Source organism: Neodiprion fabricii, chromosome 4 (genome assembly GCF_021155785.1).
Source record: "Neodiprion fabricii isolate iyNeoFabr1 chromosome 4, iyNeoFabr1.1, whole genome shotgun sequence".
Taxonomy (NCBI): Eukaryota; Metazoa; Arthropoda; class Insecta; order Hymenoptera; family Diprionidae; genus Neodiprion; species Neodiprion fabricii.
Window position 1 is genome coordinate 38059910 of NC_060242.1, and position 20750 is coordinate 38080659.

Below are 20750 nucleotides of genomic sequence, written 5' to 3' on the forward strand. Positions count from 1 at the left end.
TAAAGATAATCAATTTACCCTGACGAATAGCGGAAAGCTTAGTCCATAGAAGCCTACTCTAAAGTACTCTGGCTCTGGTCTCAGTTGCGTAAGAATATTATCCAAGAATCTTGCCTGGGTTCTTAATATGTGACTAAGCTTAGCATAATCGTATAATCTCGATTCGTACAACACAGCCAATTCTTTGCACAAAGGTATTCCTTTCTCCCAACATTTGCCTCTATCGAAATAATGAATTATCTGATGATAGAGCAATTCTTTCCTTTGCCATTCTGGCTGCTGAGGATGTGCGTGATCAGGTGGTAATGTTGTTGCTCCCCATCCTAGCTGATCGGCGTATAATTTCATTGTGAAGCCAGCTTCTGTATAGTTTTCAGCTGCCAGATGCAAGTCGTGAAGTTTATAAATGTAGCGTAGATACATTTCTTTTCGATTGAACTCGTTTTTGTAAAAGTTCTGAATGAAACACAGAAATATACCCATTTTAGTTATGCAATAAGTGTGTTGGAAGCAACACAAACTCGTCTTTCAAGAGACAAATGAAGACAAAGAGAACTTGAGGAATCTTCCAGTAACTTTAATGACGCAAGACTTTCTGTAAAACATCATGTGTCTAACGCTTCAATATGATTTGCTGTTGGTATATTTAGCACCCTCTAAGCCACGCGAGTGCTACAAGTAGCAAATTAACAAACAGCATAATGACATTAACACATTGCCAATTAATAATAGACTGATTTTATAGCCATCTGTTACTGCAACTAGACGTAGGTTACTTAAGCCCCTAAACTAAGTTTGACTGTAAGAACGATGCATCTCTATCGAACCAACTGCAAACACATTTTTAAAGTATCACTTATACCTACCAACAAATTCACAGTGCAAGACATTCGCTTATCTCTGTTCTCATCGCCTTGAATAACGCTTCTGTAATCTAGCAATCTTTCTAGCAAGCGTGTTACAGAGGTGATAAATGCTGTACCACTATCTTTCCACGTTGGATCTTCTGATTGAACTCTATCCAGCAATCTGAAAATTTGTTCAACAAAAACAAGTCAGCATATTTAAATGTATGCTATCATTGAACAGTAAAATAACGAGCATAATTTTCTCATATGATACACAGACTTACACGGCACTGAGGTGCTCCCTATAGCCGCATGGAATTAAACATTGCACGTTATTCAAAATGAAATTAGCAACAATGACACAAATTATATAAATCTTTATGTTTGCAGTTAAAAGTTGCAGAAACTGTTTGTTTCTATAACACATACTTACATGGTATTAAATAACTGTCGATATTCGTCGTCACCTTTGTTCTCGCTGATTAGAATGTCGAGTTTATCGATTAATTCTGATTCAACAGATTTAAAACTGCCTCTAGCGCGTTGTTCGCATTCCATCATATCGAAAAATATATGTAAAGTTGCTTTTCTCAGCTCGCTCTCTGGCACTAGAGTAACTTCTAGAAACGGTCCCACCATTCCAGGAATAAAGTCCAATTTTCGTTCACCCAAATGCGACCACATGGATAGTATTTGAAATCCCATTAAAACTCTCATGTCACCATACTTTTCAACAACCTTTTCCCTCTTCACTTCAGAGAATTGTTCCAACTGAAGGGAAGGTTGAGTCAAATAGGCCACAGCCAAATTGAAATAGGTCGACCAGAGTTGAGAGTCAAAGCTACCGTGTAAAAATCTGAAGGCCAACGGTTGCGCCAGCTCTTGCAGCGACCTCAAAATGATGTTATTTGCTTGCATTCTGATCACTAACCAATCAGGAGGGAATATTTCTTGTCTGACCAGGTCTCTGAAGACTAGAAACACTCTTAAAAGGAAATCTTTCAATGGTTTTCGCTCACCGCCGTGGGTCAACTCTTCCCACAGTCTTGAATAGTGATACTCATCAAGGAGCTGAAGAAGACCGATTAAACAACCGACAAGACATCCCAAGTTGGGACAGCTAGAATCGATCACGATCAATATCGTTTGAATCAAGATATCCAATGTCGAAAGACACAGAGTCTCAACGTCATGGTGTATGCAATTGTTAACTTTGTTTGTATCATGTGCTCGTTTATAGAGGAAGCTGAGAAGTTCCCCTAAAATGTCCGTACAAGCTCTGAGCTCTTCTCTTCTGGCTAAGTGTACCCTTAGATGTCTGCAAATTGTGGTCAATAATAAATTTCTGCTCTCATCGTCTTGGAAGAGCTGAGATGTGACAATATTTTTTATGGCTGTGAGCTTAGACCGCATTAACTCTGGAGGGGGTTCTCGCGGCAGCGAATCAAGCATTTGGCATGTTAGTCTGGCCACTTCTAGGACCGGTAAAACGGCAACAAGCTGTTCGAACACTGCCGAAATTGAGAGAAGCAATGCCACTTGCGACAAAAGTACAACGTCAGATGATATACTCAGCATTTTATTCAGCGCCGCAAACACACAGTATAAATCTCGCTTGAAGCTGTCTTCGTATTGACCCGCGGTTGCTCTGGAGAACAGCAAACGGCTCTGGATAATAAATTTGAATATGTATTCCAGAGATCTAAAACACTTCATAATCGGTTCTTGCTTCTCAGCAGCAGTTACCCAGTCAGCGCAGTGCTGCACACTGCTCAATAGCCCTTTATAAACTAAAGCGGCTGCAAAATGACCTGATATGTAGGCATCCATGACGGGTTTGAAGTGCTCGAATTTTGGATCCTCTAGTAGACTGAATATTGAAACAAGGACTTGAAATACCAAGCCGGAGTGAGCGGTCGAGTTCCCATCTTCTGTATGAAACATGGAAAACAACGCGTCCAGTATATCTTGAAGAAATTTAACCAACTCCTCACCCCCTAATCTCAACACTCGTCCTAGGGCTTCGGATATTCTTTCTGGATGCTCTTTCCACTGTAGAAGACTTAGTAGGTCAACATTTTGTGTTAGTTTTGTACTGCAGAGTAAAGAGTGCACGAATACAGCCTCTTTGTGCGATCTCGTGAACGGCGGTGTGCCTGTAATACGAATATTTTCTATAATTATTAATACCGTAGGATGATAAGATTTAAAGCAAACTTCTCAGATTCTACACTATGCGAATTTTGAATAGAACCAGTACTAAATTTGGTTGAACGTTACCAAAGTCACGTTATGACAAATGTACTGGCAATTAATCGGTAGTATGTGAAAAATGGTATTACAGTACAGATAATAGTTACCTGGAGAATTAGGTTCTCGAGCGCTACTTGGCAATGACAGATAACTGAGAGTGTCCAACTTGGCACGATCTTCGCACTTGTAGATGTAGAGTTCATGCTGACCATCTTGCAGCGTGGCTCCACCCGGCTCCATCAAACGAACAAACGCAAATCCAAACAACTTCTTGTCGTTCTTTTCACGGGCTAGACGACCAAGTACAAAGAAACAATGATTATTGTACTAGGACATGTAGTAGCTGGCTGTTCGAGTCGATAAAACATTTTTTAAGAAATTTCATTAATGTTGAAAGCATTATTGTTTATCGTTATACTCACTGGAACAGTGTCTGAATTCTAAGCGTACGTGAGATCCGTAAAATTTATCGATTGGAATTGCAAGCCGGATTGTTTCAGCCCATGATGGACTGTTGTAGTGATAGATAATTAGACTTTGGTATTCCGAACTCGCGTCCATGCCAGCTGCTCCGAATAAACAACCTTCCAAGGGCTGACCTTCCGCGTCCAGCATTAATATGGTGACCTATAATTGCAGCAGTTCGGTTTAGTGAAATTCTTGTGGAATGTAAAGAATAAATTATACAATACATCACAGCTGTATCCGAGCCTAGCACTTACCTCTATATTTTTAGCAGTAGATTTCCCGCCACGCTCAAACTCCCCCCTTTCCAATTTTAAATACAAATCGTTGCGCACATCACCCGGCATAATAACGTCTGAAAATCCGAGCTTCTTCGTCAAGCAAATATTTTTAAATAACAAGGGATGCTCTTCTCGAACCTGAGACAACTCTCCATGCAAAACACGCAGAGATGCCACGATGCCATAATTTGGCTGTCCCGTTAAGGGGGAACATTTGTTGTTTCGAATTATTTGCTCGTGCAATTGATGAAATTCCTTTTCTTCGCCCTGATATACCTGAAATACAATACACGGATGTATAATTTCCATGGGAAATACAAGACTATTCAAAGGCACCGTTTCCTAAAACGACCAACAACATACTTTGTACGTAAATAATGTTTAAAAAAATTTCCATTGTACCTTAAAAGTCATTTCCGATTCTTCGCTGTGATCCTGCGTGGCTTCAGCCAAACACAAAACAGCGACTCCGTGTGGCCTCCGATAAACGGTGCTGCATGCCTTATTTTTTCCTGAATCCGAGTAAAGCATTCGTCCGCATCTCATTACGTGGGCAACCATGTACAAATCTTTGCTCAAATCGGCGTTACCGAGATCGGTAAAAATTGTACAGTTGCTGTGCAATTTTTCAACATAGTTGGAAAAACCTTCCTTAGATATTCTGACTAAAAATCTTTCGCTCAGGTACTGAGAGTGCCTTGCGTCGTATAGTGAAAAGTAAATTTCAACATCCTCCCCGATTGTGTGGCCAAAATCTCGCATACTGAAGTACAAGTGATGAGTCAAAACTTTCTTGTGTTCCTTGCGCCGTAGCGTACCGCGCGCTGATGCACCTTGAGAATTTTCCGCGCTTTGTACATGCTAAAAAAATGAATAATTTGTTTATTTCACTTATGCGATGACTTTTCGTCCATACAGACGTACTTTTCTTCACATTCTAAGTGTAGCTGAGTATTAGAATAAATTAGGATTTTGCTGAACGAGTGCGGTACGCCTTTTGCAGCTAGGCAACCCAGTACGCATGAGAGTAACGCCGGTGTTCCGATCACAGGCGAATGCGAAAAACCCAAGTGACTTACCACGTGGTATAATTCGATGACAGACATCGTATCGGGATCTACCATATGTGATCCTTGCCGAGGCACAAGGTCCAAGCCGAGTTTTCTGAATCATAAATGAGAGAAAGAAAGAATTTATACAAGTTTATTGAAAATTTTATTTTTTCAGGGTGAAAGTAAGCGCTTTCGAATCAGACTTGATCCGCCAGTGGAAATGCATGAGTTTGATGCTCCTGTACGGCAGTAAGTTGCAGGTCGAGGTCAAGGGCAATCGGGGGTGGGGTGACCGCGGGTCTTTGACCTGAATCGCAGGATCGAGAATATTGGGTACGTTAAAAAAATGTAGAATTAATGGATGACTAAGTTATAATAATCCATAACTGTAAATGGCCGCATGACCTTTCATTAAATTTCTAACACGTGTTATTTAAATTATCCCCAATCAACAGTAACATGACATGCCCGTATACGATAGCGTGATCAGTTAATCCCGGACAGATTATACGGAGTATGAAATCGAATGACAATAATTATGACGGAGCCTTTTTATGAGGTGGCTAATATGTCTCTGCCGGGTTGCATGCGTGCCAATTAAAGACACGTACCACGTGTAAGTAGCCCAGTATTTATCTCAACAGGTGCTATTCATTTGCATACACAGAAATCGCGGCAAGTCAACTCCTCGCTGCGATACGGAGATAAGTGTCGATCCGACTCGTGTCCCGTTGAGCCGATAAACAGTATATAAGAGTCCCCGTTAAAAATTGGATAAATATACCCTGCGTAAATATGTTACACAAGCTGCAACCGATAGATATTTATATATACTTTTGCGATACTCGGATCACGCACACGCGTGCCTGCAAGCACGAGGTGAAAACCGTGATTAGGGAAGAGATTGATGGGAGGGTTTATGATGTATAATATGTGTCCGTAGGTCGTAGAGTATAGCACAATTTCTCGGTATTGTGCACGCCGAGGTGCGTCCGGGAATTTCAATGTACCAGACAGGACCCACGCCCGATCGAGTGAGGCAAGTCCCATCGTTCCCGTGCTCGGGCCCCGTGAGACCAACGTCAGGCCCCTCGGTTGCCCCCACCAAAGGAATGCAGGCGAGTCTTGCGGAGACCTGAATGCGCGGAGACAGGTTCGGGCAATGTCCGTCGTTTCGTGACCGCCTATATTTATGACTCCGCTCACCCTATGTCCCGTTCAAAAAATATCGCATCGCAACCACAAAATCGAACTAAAGGCATCGTTAAATCCTTGTCGAACGGTTAAAACAGACATCGAACGAAGCCTTGGCTGCGGATATCATAATTATTATGCTCTCGAAGTTTATAACCTAAGCAATGAAGTTAAAAGGATGCTGTAGTCAGTTTTTACCGACCGCGTTGAATGCCACTTGTTTTTAATATTATATCATTTAATTACCATTTAGATATAACGACGAAGAAAATTGTTGAAAAACTTTTTTCCTTTCTTTACTCGGTCGGTAAGGACTGACTATAGCATCGTAAAGTTAATCATATTTCAGGAAGGATCGCTAGGGTTACAATATTTGCTTTTCACTGTTACGTTCTCGGAAAACCTACGGCGAGTCCAACTCTTTCATTTTTCCTTGACCTTTGGATTCGAGATCCGATCTAAAACCTCAAAGTTACAGTCGTGCTCGGCTGATGAAATGGACACTATAAAAGCACACCCCTCCGCAGTAACGTAGAATAAAAGTGATTGTACATACAACTAGCAGCGTCTGCACGGACATCAGCCGATTTTATGTCCTCGAGGTAACCTCGCGTGCACACGCTGTGGGTAAGGTACACATTCATACAAAACCAGTCTTCCTATAGTGTAAAATGGGTCTTGCTGGTTATGCCCAGAGGATATACCTGGACTCGTATATATAGGTGCAGGTATACATATATATACGATTACGGTAGACCGAATTTCCACGAAGAAACATCGTCCAGAAGAATTTCACCGGCAAACGGATATAGTTATGGCGTGACGTCATCTCCCGGCTATTCAACCGGCAGTTGGAATGCTTCAGAATGATTTGTAGAATGGTTTCTAATATCGACTTTATATTTAACCAAAGCCGCTGTACAAATCAACATTTTATAAACTTTACAAGAAGCTATGCCGCAATTTTCAGTATTTCTTCAAAATAAATACAAGTGCAAGTTACGGATATAGTGTCCACTGTTTCACACTTGCAACTGAACTTTGTGACTAAAGAGAAACTGTCAGATGAATATATGCTTTGGGTTTATTATACTGGTCAATAATGTTTAAATTCTTCCATGTTGCTTAGTATCTTCAGTATTTGTAAGTTTGACAAATTTGAAAATCAATATTATTATGATATTTAAGAGGAGCTAAAGTTATATCGATTGTTTATCAATTGAATGGAGCTCTCAAAGTCAAGTCCAATTGCCTATGTCTTTTTAGAGAGTTCAATTTGATCACCGACTATCAACGAGTATATCTGTAATTAACATGTCAACAAGTTGTAGACAAAGTATATTACAACCGTGTGGTACATAGAAAGTGCAGTGCGCAAATAAGAAATATTTATCTACTATTGACTGGGCTCGTTATGCACATTACCCAGCTGAGAATTTGTCTGATTTTCACGTGTGCGTGATTCAGAGTTAAACGCCTGAAGTATGTAATGTAGGTATATGGGTGAGTTTGTTCAATGAATTAGAACGACTAGTCTTAAGCCTGTTGATACGAAGAATAAAGAAGCCTGTTGATACGTGTAATTAGAAGCGCGACGTTCTCTCTTCGGTCTCTAATATACCTTCGCAGTTATAAACTCTATTCTTCCTTCAAACATTGGCAGATATACTTTCCTACAAGTCGTACCTCCCAGCGTTCGCAGTTTCGACGATGTTAAACCCGGCTTTTAGACCGTTGTATAAAGTATACCTGGAATTTCCTACCTAACTATATTATAAACGATTCATCATAGCTATACCTGAGTAGAAACAAACACCAAGATACGAGCTGACGAGGCGGTTTCATTCTACAAAACGTGTCCAGACTTCCGAGTCATTAGTTTCAGTTATAACCGATTCTCGTACGTATAACTGCACACCTGTTATTTAAGATATATCGTATAAAGATTAGTTCACGCCACCTATACGAAGAGACCGTTATCGTATCTCGTTTGCCGAATATAAGTAAATGACGAATCGACCGTTCCCCTTAAAACATCGACAAAGTAAAAGGACACCTCATATTCGAAGGGAATCAATCCATCATCGACGATAATTGCGAAGATAAGTATAATAAGGTACAACAGAGTGTGCACAGAGTTATTGCACAACCAATGAACCGGGTTAATCTGAAAGTTACGTATATACAATAATAAACCTGTACGTACTGCACATGCCGCATTGTAAAAAGTCTTCATATCCATTCGTGCAAACGTGCGCTTACACACACACGCACACACACAGGAATAAAATGGCAATTTGCGATGGATGTCAGGGCTGCGAGGGCTGTGCATGGCAGTCCAGCTCAAACGGTCTTAATTAAGTCCCATATAGCATGACGATTTACTCTGTTCAGGCTAAAAATAAAAGATAGTCGTAGGGTAGGCTATTATTTCAGCTGCTATAGGCCACGGGAGTTCGCAGAGATATAATACGATGGTGAACGGAAACCAGGAAGCTGCGCCTTCGTAACTGATAGTCCGAACCACATATTTTCCGTATTGCAGCAATGCAAATGGCTTTACATGCGGTTAAACCTGAACATAATTCTTTCCTCTTATTCCAGGATGTTCGATGACAATACTGCCGCCACATGACATTGCAACGTCATATTGGGAAACCCTTTATTCTTGATCTGTACATGCAATTGTAACTGAGAATGATATTTATTACAAATTTTTATTTTTATTACCCGTAACAATTATTGCTGCTGAATGAATTACAACGAAATCGGAGAGAGGGAAATGAAAAATATGGGTCAATCGACGCGGAACGATTCAAATTATCCTGATATACATACCTATATTATACTTATATTGCAGAGGTATAAAAACTTGAAGTATAAAAAAACGACTAAAGTTGGCACATTCTCGGCAATCCTGCAATACCGAGGAAATAGCACTGTTATACTAATATGTAATTAGTTAAACGGTTGAACGAACATACGTCCGTCTGTTCGAGCTAATTATAAAACCGGTAGCATCGGCAGGGCAGCAGTAGCAACATCGGCAAAAACGAAGCACGTACTCAGAGGTAGGCCGTAAAAAGTTCCGCGCTTTTCCATAATCTATGCAACACCGAAGGTTGGTTGAAACATGATCTTTCCTATTTGGTGTAAGGAAACGAATGAAATCTAATGAGGTTTAAAGGATCCTGAAGAGGGACCCGGAGCTGTAAGGATCGAGGTATAGTATAACAAAAGCCGACGAGAGACGGATCCTCGAGTCCGAAATGGCAATGGTTCTGAAGTTGAACAGGTTCCGTGCATGGTTGCGGCGTATTCACCGAGCCACAAACCTTGACTCTGGTATGGTACAGCGGAAAGAGCAGACCGGCCACCAGCAGCGTGACCATGTGTCGGAGCAAGAACGCAACATCACGATTTCGTGTCGAGATGCTGCGGTCGCCGTTGCGGAGGCAAGCATGCGCGCACTCACGATCAACGTAATAGCTGAAACGACCTGGGGAGGATAAAACCTTCCACGTATAATACGTAATATTGGATTACGCCTGGCCTCTACGTGCGTGCATGTACGTACTACATACATACCAACATGTTATATATCATAAGTAGTACGTTATACACATGCGACAATTTTATCGCGTGAGATGCGACGAGAGAAATGAATAATTTTGAAACGACGCTATGTATCAGAGGAATGGTCTATACCCTGGCTTGTTCAAAAATCGTCAAATGAGCGAGGTAGCACGTTTAAGTGGTTCTTTTGAACCTCGGTTTCGTCAGTTTTTGTTTCAACACTGATTGGGCTGTACTAATTGTAAATTGGATAGGGGAATTGACGTCGTTTACTACGTGACAGTTTCTAGTCGAGGAAGAAGCAGCTTATTATAATTATCATACGTACGGTTCTGCAACAAAGCAATACACGTATATAGCACTAACGGATACTTATGTGTGTAAATGTAAATTCAGACGTACACGTATAAGCGAAAATTCGTTTTCCAAGCATTAAAAATCTGTTGTGTTCTTAGCGCGATTAGCGATTCCTGTACTATTGTAGGCTTACTATAAATTATATTAATTAAGAGTTTTCCACCGCTTGTACAATAATATCGCACAACTGTTTAAAAAGAGGCTTCGTGTCTACCGAAAATTTTCAAGGTCGAATAGAATGAAGAAAATAAAAAATAAATTGTACAAAGAGTATATATCAGAAAACGATAAAGCGGAAGAACATTTCAATATTGCAATGAAAATCATGTGCACGGAACATCGCTTATAAGTCGTTTTATTTGTCCAAGCTACGCGATAATTGCGTAATAAACGCGATATCTCCCGACAGTGGATTTTAATAACAACAGAGAAGAGGAAAGTATAAGTTGGGGAAATATATCAAATTGCGGTCGATGTGGGTATCCACTCGCCACTTATAGCAGTCTCACAATCAGCATTATTGACAGCGGTTGAAATTGACCGAGAAAAGTCAAGTTTCTGTACGTGTGAGAATAAGAAATTACCAACGGGATTATACCCAGCGACGTGACGATCAGTTTATACATATATGGAACTGCAGAATAGGAGAGAGGAGGGGAAAAGAGGGAAGGAGGATGACAGACGCCTCACGTAGTAAGAAAGGATTGAGGGGATTCCCATGCCTTATTGCCACAATGAGGTATTTCGAAAAGGGCAGAGAGCCGCAGCGTATGCTAGGTAATGAACGCGTCTCATCCCCTTCCCGGCTTTCCATGGAAGTTGGAACACGAACAAGGAAAGAATCAAGATGGCGTCCGGCTCGGGCCCTACGGTCGGATCCGTGGCAGTTGTTCGACGGGCCCCGTTGGTGCGACACGCTTGTTGTCTCTCCTCGGGTTTATAAGTGCGTGCGTCAGTTGGTTTGGTTTGATTTATTTGTTTTATTTCTCTCTTAACTTCAATGTAACAACGACGCGACTGGGAATATCGACGGAAAGAAGATAACCGCGTGTGTGTGTTTCTTGCAGGGAAATAGAAAAATATCTTGGCGCCGTATCTCATTTGAGCTGTAAGGATACCCACTCTGCAACATTTTACTATAAAAGTATTTTACTACTGCCGCAGGGCTTTTGCCTATCCAATCTCTTTTCGCCGTTTGCTTTCCGAGTCTCGATTCATTTGTTTTATTTTGTTTTGTTTTGTTCTGTTTTATCAACGGATACGCGACGCTTCTTGCGCCGATTCTCGACTGCTTAGGAAGAAAGGAAACTGACGAAGTGAATTTAGACAATTTACACCGACCGGCGTGCGGCGTCTGTTCATTTCTCTTTCTCTCTCGCTCTATCTCTCTCATTTTCTTTCTTGTCTCGTACATATTCTCTCGACCGACAGACGACCCTCCTGCCGCGTCTCGGTATTTGGCTGCCTGCCTTTCTGGGTTTACACAACGATACAGAGGCGAGCAAACCGGTCACCCGGCTATCTTGAAAGTCGTATAAAAACGAAAGTTGAGTCAATTCCTGGAACTGAGCGTACTAGTAATCCATAGTTATTATATCCATAGAAATTCGACGCACCGGATGATTCGCCGAACGCCGAATCAACATTCGGATCAGTAAATATCGAGCCATCGGTCTGATAAGATTCCGCGGAATCTTAAAATTGGACAACATAAAGAATAAAAAAAAAAATTATCTTACAACGTAACGCGAGTGCAGGAGATCGTACGACTGTGTTATAAAGGTCGCGACGCCCACGAATTTCGTGATTAGACACTGACGAGCTGCGTTCTACTTGTGTTAGTTCTCGGAATGTTGACACATGCTTCGAACAACGACAGCACGGAATTAATCTATACGGTATTTTCGATATCTTATCGATTATCCCGAAGATTTTGGCACAATTTTCTCTTATTGTTACGGCTATACTCGTTAAGGAATGCCGCTTGGTTAATGGTCGGTACCGTTTTCCAAATGGATCGAAAATGGAGCTACCGAATAGACCTTTATTCTCTGAACCATTACATAACGTCATAAAGAATTACCTCAAAATAGGAAGACGGAAAAATGAAATTTGTACGAAATGAAATAGCGACAGCTTGTAGTTAACAAATCGACGTGATATCGGCATTTCTTCATACGTACATACATTCCGTAGTATACGTGTGTGTGGAATTTCATAATGCTCGTTTTTCTCGCATTTGTTTAATGCAAATTTCGTGGAAACCGCATGGCAAACGTTTCCATGTTTAGGCATAACGTAATAAGCAGAATACCTCAAGATGATATTATTGCAATTACAGTATACTTTTTTTTTCTTCGTTTTCTTTACTAAAATGTACTCCAATTTCGTCACACGATACTATATCCAATGCGAGAAGGAAAATCATAATCTCGTCTGCTTTGACGAATGGATTTGAAAAACAGTACAACGACAATATTCCGGTCGGTAAAACAGGGGCGTAAAACTCCGCCTCAAACAAAGATTGAAGCAATCAATTTCAGCCGGAATATACAATTACGTTAGAAAAATCCGTTAGCCACATGCGGAGAGCGTAGAACCGTCGCCGGTTTATTGTGCCGCACTGCAGGCTTAATGAATACCGTTTTAAACATACATATTGCAAACATCTGTGATTATATAACAAGAAATTGAATTCGTTCTGTAATATGTTTATTAAGCACAGATAGCTCGTTCCATTTCGACATGTTTGTGCTTCAACGATATTAAGGTTCGATATTTAATTGTGACTAGAAAATTTTCGCTCTCTTTCTTCAATCTAAAATCATTTAATGATAATTATTGTCACATCTTCCTGTCGGCTGTGCACAGGATGTAACGTATATTATCAGGGACGACATATTTCCGAGGTTGAATCATCTCGCAGTGTATTCTGACGTAGATATGAACTTGTTGCTACAGCAGCTCCCACCAACAGCAGCAGTTTATGTCCTTTCACTCGAGATAAGTTTACGTCGCTATTATTATAATACCCGCTTTGTTCCTGATGCAGACAACAGGAAATCATTTACGTAAGCTGTAACATTTTCGATAAAATTTCGCAGCGAGATGGGAACAACGACGCGCGTTATTCCCAGAGATCCGTAAACAGTTACGAGTAATAAGTATCCGAGTAAAGCCCGATGATGCCGGTGATCGAAGGAGTAAATTTAATCTGAACTTTGCGCCAGTTTTCTACAAGTAAATAAAGAATACCTGCAGGAATAATAATACGATTTGCGTCACGTTTACACTAAGCAACGAAACTGATTTCTTCTTTTTATTTTTCCTCCTTATTCTTATCGCGAAAAAGTTTGTGCGAAAGATTCAAAAATTTTCTTATATTAATGGAGCGATATTGCAAAACGTTGAAGAACCTCTTAAAGTAGAAACATTTTCGGTCTACTGGGAAGTATTATACGAAGAATGAAACAACGACGAATGGTCCGTAAAACACGCTGTGATTGACCCCTGAGTAACGGCATGCGCCTTGAGTCAACTTGTACTAATTTACTAAATAACGAAACTCTGGCCGTTTAACAAGTTTCATCAGACTCTCTTATTGAATGGGCCTGTTTATGTGGTACGTTTTAAAAATCGAAACGTCGAGAAATTAAATGTGCGTAGATAGAGAATGTATCTTCTCGTGGTAAAGGATGATTTGAAAAATGATATAACGTTGTTATTGTGACTTGTACGTTTCAACATGTTCACGATTCTTGTTTCAGGGTGTAAAAACGATCGAAAATGGCGGTTTTCAGCCTGGTCTCGGCTGTAGCTGGGTTCGTCAAGGTTCGATACTTGATCGACAAAGCTGTAATCGATAATATGGTGTTTCGGGCCCATTATCGAATCACCTCTGCAATTCTATTCGTCTGTTGCATCATCGTCACAGCGAACAGTTTGATCGGTGAGTAAACATTTCGCACTTTTTATTCCTAATGTTACCGAATTGAATATATCTTAACAAAACTAACGTTGCATCCAATATCACAGGTCTGTAAACAAAAAAACTACACTGGTTTTTTTTTTTTTTTTTTTTTCTTACACTGTTTTGTTAACGATTTTTAACCACCGACACCAAAAAAAAATTGTCAAAAATTCCATCGCGTTGGGTCCTTTCTTGACTTCGTGTTTGTGGTTTCATTTAGCGCAAAACTCCCGTTTAACTCGAAATTTGATATCCCATTCTTGTTTCTGAAAATCTTAAGCAAAAGTGATTTCTTACTTCAATTTAATATGTATTAAAGTGAGACTCAAAAAAATAAATAAAAACAAGGGAAACAGAAATTGGAAAACGGAACCGTATTCGGAAAAGTATCAAAGAGAAGAAGAAATGGTTTCATAGGGAAAAAGAATGAACACGAAATGTCAAGTACATTTCATCAAGAAATATTATTTAGTTCATTGTAATGAAATGGTGATTTTTTCATCACCGCTTTTTTATGCGACTGTACGTGATGGAGGGAAATGAAAGTAATTTTTGGATTCAGCACACTCGAAAACATAACATTTACCAAATACATCCAGTGCAGCTGAAGTGAAATATTTTTTTGCAGACCTATGTTTCCAAAGAACCGTAAGTTCCTCGAGGTGTTTTGACCAGTTGTGATAATCGAGATTTATGTAATCATAATCGTTAACGGTTAGTGAACGAGTGAACAATTTTCGTCAATTTGATTTTCAACCCTCTCCAGGTGAACCGATAAATTGTATATCGGATCCGTCGGTCCCGGGACACGTGGTGAACAACTATTGCTGGGTGATGGTCAGCTACACTATTCCTGGAAAAAGTCTCAAGCCTATACCCTCGGACACAGCGCATCCAGGCCTCGGTCCAGACACTGGCGATAGAAAGTATCATTCCTACTACCAGTGGGTTCCTTTCATGCTATTTTTCCAAGGAATACTATTCTACATTCCACATTGGATGTGGAAACAGTGGGAAGAGGGCAAGGTCAAAAATATATCCGAGGGAATCCGCGGCGCGTTGGTGGAAACCAAGGAGGAACGATTGGTCAGAACGAATCGGCTAGTACAGTACATGTACGAAACTCTACATCTGCACAACAGTTATGCAGCCGGATATTTCTTCTGCGAGGCTCTCAACTTTGTCAATGTGGTGAGGCTTCTTTTTTTCTTTAAACTCTTTTCACGTTTATGCAATATTTAGCTTTTAAAACGACACTTGGAAGAAGCTGGATGCTAAATTTACGAACGATTTTCCGTTCGGGTTGCATGTAATTTATAACTCTTCTTTTGATTTCAGGTTGGGAACATATTTTTCATCGACACATTTTTGGGCGGTGCGTTTTTGACTTACGGAACGGAAGTGGTTGCGTTCAGTAATATGGATCAGGAGAAACGAAGAGATCCGATGATAGAGATATTCCCGCGCGTGACAAAATGCGATTTCCACAAATTCGGTCCGTCCGGCAGCGTTCAGAAATTGGATTTCCTCTGCGTGTTGGCCCTGAACATTCTCAATGAAAAGATATACATCTTTTTATGGTTCTGGTTTATCATTCTGGCCATTTTTTCGGGAATCGGTCTCCTGTACAGTATGGCTATTGTTCTACTACCGAGCACTCGCGAAGCCATATTGAAGAAGCGTTTCAAATTTGGAAGCTCCGCCGAAGTTAACGCTCTTATCAGAAAGACTCAGGTGGGCTTTGCAATTGGTTGCTAGTTTTCACATTTATAATTTATCCAGCTCTGATCATCTTCAAATGTGTGATCCCGTAATTAACCCATTGATTATGTTTTCAGGTCGGAGACTTTCTGCTACTTCATTTCCTCGGTCAGAATATGCACCTCTCAATATTCAGAGAAATTTTGGAAGAATTATCGCGTCGTTTGCACCTAGGATCTAGTAGCGGAGCTTCACCAACCTCTGTGCCATCGGCTCCGAGTACTTTAGAAATGTCTCCTATATATCCGGAAATAGAAAAGTTTGGCAAGGACACGGAAATCTAAACCATGTGATAAAACGTTGAGGTAAATTGATGCGAGAAGAGCGCCTGGTTCTTTTTTCATTTTCTTGGGAAGGTGAACGAAATTTTGTTCAATCATCATCGAAGTACAGTTATTTTCACTTCGATTTCAAATTCAAACACATATTTTCTTTAGTTCGACTTTTCCTTACAAAACAATTATACGTATCGCTGTAAACGATACGTGCTAATTAAATACGAATGTATCGATTAGATGGGTCTATAAATGATTTCGATTTAATTAGATTTCATAGGATTATTAATAACGATACGATTATGACTTATTATTTTGCTAAGATAATGATCTATCTTTAAAATCGCTCCATGAACAGAAATTTTTATAGGAACGATTGTCTTACTCGATTTTCAATTAAAACGCTGTTAAAAGTGCTCCAAGTATTTTTGCAATTTTGGTCCGCTTTACGTGTTTGGTAGGAAAACAAATCCGATGTTTCGTTAGCATCCGAATGCTGTAGTTACTTCATCTCATCGTTGCTAAACGATTTTTTATATTTGCAATAGATGATAATAGCGGGGTGAATGAATGATTGAACGGTCTCGAATACATTAATAATTTGTTTAAGAGGATGATGTACGGGCGTGCGTCAATAATAAACAATTGATCGCGATGTGAAAGCGTAGAAAGAAAAAAAAAATAATAATTAAATAAAAATGCTTTAAATCTAAGCATTGCGTCGACTAAAACAGGCGTACAATGAGTTTCGTCCTAAGCGCGATATGAAATTTTGCTCTAAATTAATTCAGTTCCTGTCTTCTGAACAAAAATATTGATATCAAAACATCACAAATATCGCGTTTATAAGTTTGTCAGAGCCATTAGAGATTTTCTTTACTTTAAGTTCATCCAATCATCACTTCGACATTTTATCATTACTTCGTCGTGTATCAAAATGAGAATCGTATACTCCTGTAATCCACTAGAAATTGTAATTGTACATTTTTTTAAATGTCGCGTAAATACTCTAGGCTAATTTCGCCTATGAAAGATAATAATCTATTCACAAATATTAGTATTAAATTTACTAGTGGGCTTTATTACTGGGTAATTTGCTCGACGATTCGTTTCGTTTTACTCTTTATCAAATTAAACCTAAGTAAACATCATTTCAACGGATTACCGAAGACGCCTTTTTCTTTCTTACATCAGGCCTTCTAATTTTGAACCATAATATCATCATTATCATCAAAACTTACGCATAATATCTGATAAATATCAACAAAGAGAAGGAAAAAAAGTGTTTACTGTTTTCGCAGTATACGCGATATAGTATATAAAAGTATTATACATTACAAAATATATTGCCAACGGGCAATTATACTTCTGTAATTCGGGATAAACGGCATACTATCTACTGTGACTGATCTGGTTCGATATAATATAAATATACACACGTTATATATATTATTAGAACCTGTTTTCCATTTATATGTAAATCTCATCCGAAGCGTTATAGCCTATAAAAAATGTGTAACGTTATATCTTGGATAAAGTATAACCACGTATTCATTCCTCGAGAATAACATGTATACAGTTTTTTTTCTCGTTGCCTTTTTCTTTATTCAATTGCTGATTAAATATCGTTTTGCAATTTTCCGCAAATATATATATATATATATATATATATATATATATATATATATATATATATATATATGTATGTATAAATAACTAAGCAGGTTTTCGTGTCCATGAATTTTTGTATTTTTTACGTTAAACAACGATTCTAGCTAAACAAACACAGAGAGAAGAATACTACGATTATTTTTTTAGCAACTAGATTAGAGTATCGTTGAATATAAGGATTGATCTTCATTACACGAGTGATATACTTAGGTAAATATAGTTGTTGAAGTAAAACTCAAAGAAGAGAAAGGAATAAACTAAAATAAGAGAGACGTGATCGATTGGGTAACGCAGAATTACTCATATCGAGAAAGTTTCGTATAGAATTTAGTGATATTAGCGTATGATCTTTGATATTTTACGAGCGGAGAAAACAATTGTAATACTATAATAACGCTCACTTGTAAAAATCGCACGGAAAGTGAGAGAAAGACTGCCAGTTTGTGCAACGCCCTAGATAGCTATAGATATTATATTATAAAATTATATACATGTAATAAAACCCCGACAAACGAATGAAAAATTAGATAATTAAAAAAAAAAAAAAAATTTTTTAATTCAATAAACAGAATGCTTGTAACTTATCCACGGTTTATTTCTTCCTATGTGTAATAATTCATTTGGAGCGGAGAAGCGGCGAATCAATTTCATCGGCTAGAGTAAAATAATGTGAGAAAAATATCGACTCACCGATTTCCCCAGTCCACTTTGTTGATGATTCGTAATTTTAGCTCCCGAGTTTGATCGCTCGTCAGCGTGCCGCCCAAAAGTTGCCGTCTCCATTCCAACAATTCTCGCATCACTTTTCGCAGGGTGTTGAATTTGTACGTTTCTCTTTCCTGAAAATGATTTTTCATTTCGAATTACTGAATGTTAGATATGATCAAGAACACACGCAACAAAAGGCTTGCACTATGCTTTGAGCCATTTTTTCATTTCTCGTCGAGACAAGTAATAATTTTCGGCACGGTGTTGAAACGCGGTAGGTAACGATAAATAACGATATTTATAGAACTTGGGATGCTAAAGTAAAGTTCATGGAGAAAAAAAAAATAAAAGAATAATATCCAATTTGGATTCCGAACTTAAAATTCAGATTCGTGATTAACGATTTTAAAGCCCTCGGTTATTACATGAAAATATGAGGGTTTTTAAAATTTTGAAAACAGAGAACGCACCACGTATAGTCTTTTCCAAATTCCTCCCCATTCTCTGAGTACCAAAGTAACTTCTCGGACAACAGGATCTTCCAGAGGGATAACCGATTCGAATAATCCTTCGTTCTCGATTTTGCAAGCTTTCAGCTGTACGTAAGAACTTGGAAAAATCCCTCTGACCGTCCGATTTTTTGTTGTGAATCCCCGAAACCATCCTGAAAACACAATAATTTTAAACGTACTTTATAACACATATGTGAGTAATTTGCGAATCGAAATACGATTGCGGTTTGTTCAAAGCAACGAATCACTCTAATCTCTTTCATATTTGCAAAAATCATGCCGGTATGTATCGTGTTTTTTTTTCAGCGCAACATTATCCTCCTCAACTTACCAGCGCATTCCTCCAAAATCTGGACAGTTTCTCCAATTTCCAATGGCAAACCATACCGCGTGTCTCCTCTCCAGTTATAGAGGGCTGAAAATTGATAGAAAGGAATTTGAATATAGCAATATAAACATGTGAAAATAATTATCATTATTTATACTTCGTTCATATTAATTTCAGTTTTTGTCAGTCTTTGGTATTATAGAATGATCTGAAAAAAATCACAGGTTCTGTTTTGAACGCGTTCGAGATGAAAAGATAAGATTAACGAAATCAAAAACGCTCAGGGCCGATTAATCGCACGTAGAGTTGGCATGAAATTCCCTATGATGCTGAATGCCGATTATAGCTGACCAAGAAATTGCAGCTAAGATAACGAATGTAATACGAGTATCGAGGGAACAAAGCAGACAATTGCAAAGACGAATATAACAATAATCTTTAGCTGGTAGGAGTGCGATAATGCAACGAACCGCAGATTTGAATCATATTATATGTACGTACATAAAAAAATATAAATTTTTTTTTCAACTTATATTTCTCCATACAATATTATTATTTTTGCTATTATTAATATATAGCGCATTCCATGACATCTCGATCAAGATTCTACGTCGATATCTCAGATTAGCTTCATAATTTTTCGCATGAATGTACACGACGAAAAACGCAATCGCAATTTTTCTGCACAATTTTTCGATCCAGCAAAACTATTTATCTGTAGTACGATTCAAAAACTTGAAACAAAAACACGAAAACCCCTACTTTCGAAAATCTCTAAATAATTCAGAATAATCTCGTCAAATAAATAAGCAAGATGAAAAAAGAAACAATTGTCATTACCAAAATTATATTATTACTGTAAAGAATGAAAGTTTTTGTGTTTACATTTATATAAAAAATGCAATCGAATAATAATAATATTATAATTTTCTAATTTGTCTCTCTAAAGTTATGAAATCTCCATCTTCTAATAAGTGTCAAAATTTTTCTTGTACCTCACAAGAATTTTACCGAATTTTTATCAGCTTATAGAAAGTGCGGGTTTCTGTTTCATGTTTTTAAATCATACTTCGTATGTACACTGGATTGACAAAGTCTGAAAAACATTGCGATGGCGTTTGTCGTCGTGTACTTTTAATACAAAAAAAAAAAAAACTGTAAAACCAATCTGAAACATTGACGCAGAGTCTTGATCGAGATGTCATGGAATGCCCCATATGTACATACATATACATACATATATATAATATATATATATATTTATTTCTTCCGGGAACTCTTGACGTGATAAGAACTAAAGTCACCGGAAACGCTTAACAATGCGCGTATGACACAGGCTTCCTGCCTCCGTCGCTCCTACGCGAGATGCATCTCAATGAGCAAGCCGATTGTATGTGAATGTGCGACGCGTACAAGTCCGACATACGTGTGCAAACCGTGCATACACGCATACGCACATTGTACGAGCGGTAGAACTGGTATAACATTCTACGTTCCTT

General features: G+C 38.7%; 2 protein-coding genes across 7 annotated transcripts in view; one reads left to right on the forward strand and one right to left on the reverse strand.

Annotated features, from left to right (window-relative positions):
* The window catches only part of LOC124180500 (dedicator of cytokinesis protein 3), a 33569-nt gene that overhangs the window by 3451 nt on the left and 9368 nt on the right, over window positions 1-20750 (reverse strand). The window contains exons 2-14 of one of the 3 annotated variants that reach the window (XM_046566099.1): window positions 19255-19338; window positions 18882-19075; window positions 18394-18542; window positions 4927-5011; window positions 4250-4708; window positions 3824-4123; window positions 3524-3728; window positions 3209-3391; window positions 2595-3004; window positions 1282-2516; window positions 1133-1150; window positions 867-1029; window positions 19-456 (exon numbers count right to left, since the gene is read on the reverse strand). In XM_046566099.1, coding sequence (XP_046422055.1) covers window positions 19-456; window positions 867-1029; window positions 1133-1150; window positions 1282-2516; window positions 2595-3004; window positions 3209-3391; window positions 3524-3728; window positions 3824-4123; window positions 4250-4708; window positions 4927-5011; window positions 18394-18542; window positions 18882-19075; window positions 19255-19338 — 3923 coding nt within the window. Of the gene's footprint in view, window positions 1-18; window positions 457-866; window positions 1030-1132; window positions 1151-1281; window positions 3005-3208; window positions 3392-3523; window positions 3729-3823; window positions 4124-4249; window positions 4709-4926; window positions 5012-18393; window positions 18543-18881; window positions 19076-19254; window positions 19339-20750 lie in introns of all 3 variants that reach the window. The other 2 variants (XM_046566097.1, XM_046566098.1) reach the window with 2 other exon arrangements.
* LOC124180504 (innexin inx3) lies at window positions 9531-17597 on the forward strand. 4 transcript variants are annotated; one of them, XM_046566113.1, is made up of 5 exons: window positions 9531-9662; window positions 13794-13975; window positions 14763-15187; window positions 15335-15730; window positions 15835-17597. In XM_046566113.1, the coding sequence occupies exons 2-5, from the start codon at window positions 13813-13815 to the stop codon at window positions 16039-16041; spliced, it is 1191 nt and encodes a 396-aa protein (XP_046422069.1). In that variant the 5' UTR covers window positions 9531-9662; window positions 13794-13812; the 3' UTR covers window positions 16042-17597. The 4 variants fall into 4 exon arrangements, with proteins under 4 accessions (XP_046422069.1, XP_046422066.1, XP_046422067.1 ...); XM_046566110.1 differs by lacking the exon at window positions 9531-9662 and adding an exon at window positions 10889-11134; XM_046566111.1 differs by lacking the exon at window positions 9531-9662 and adding an exon at window positions 11694-11924.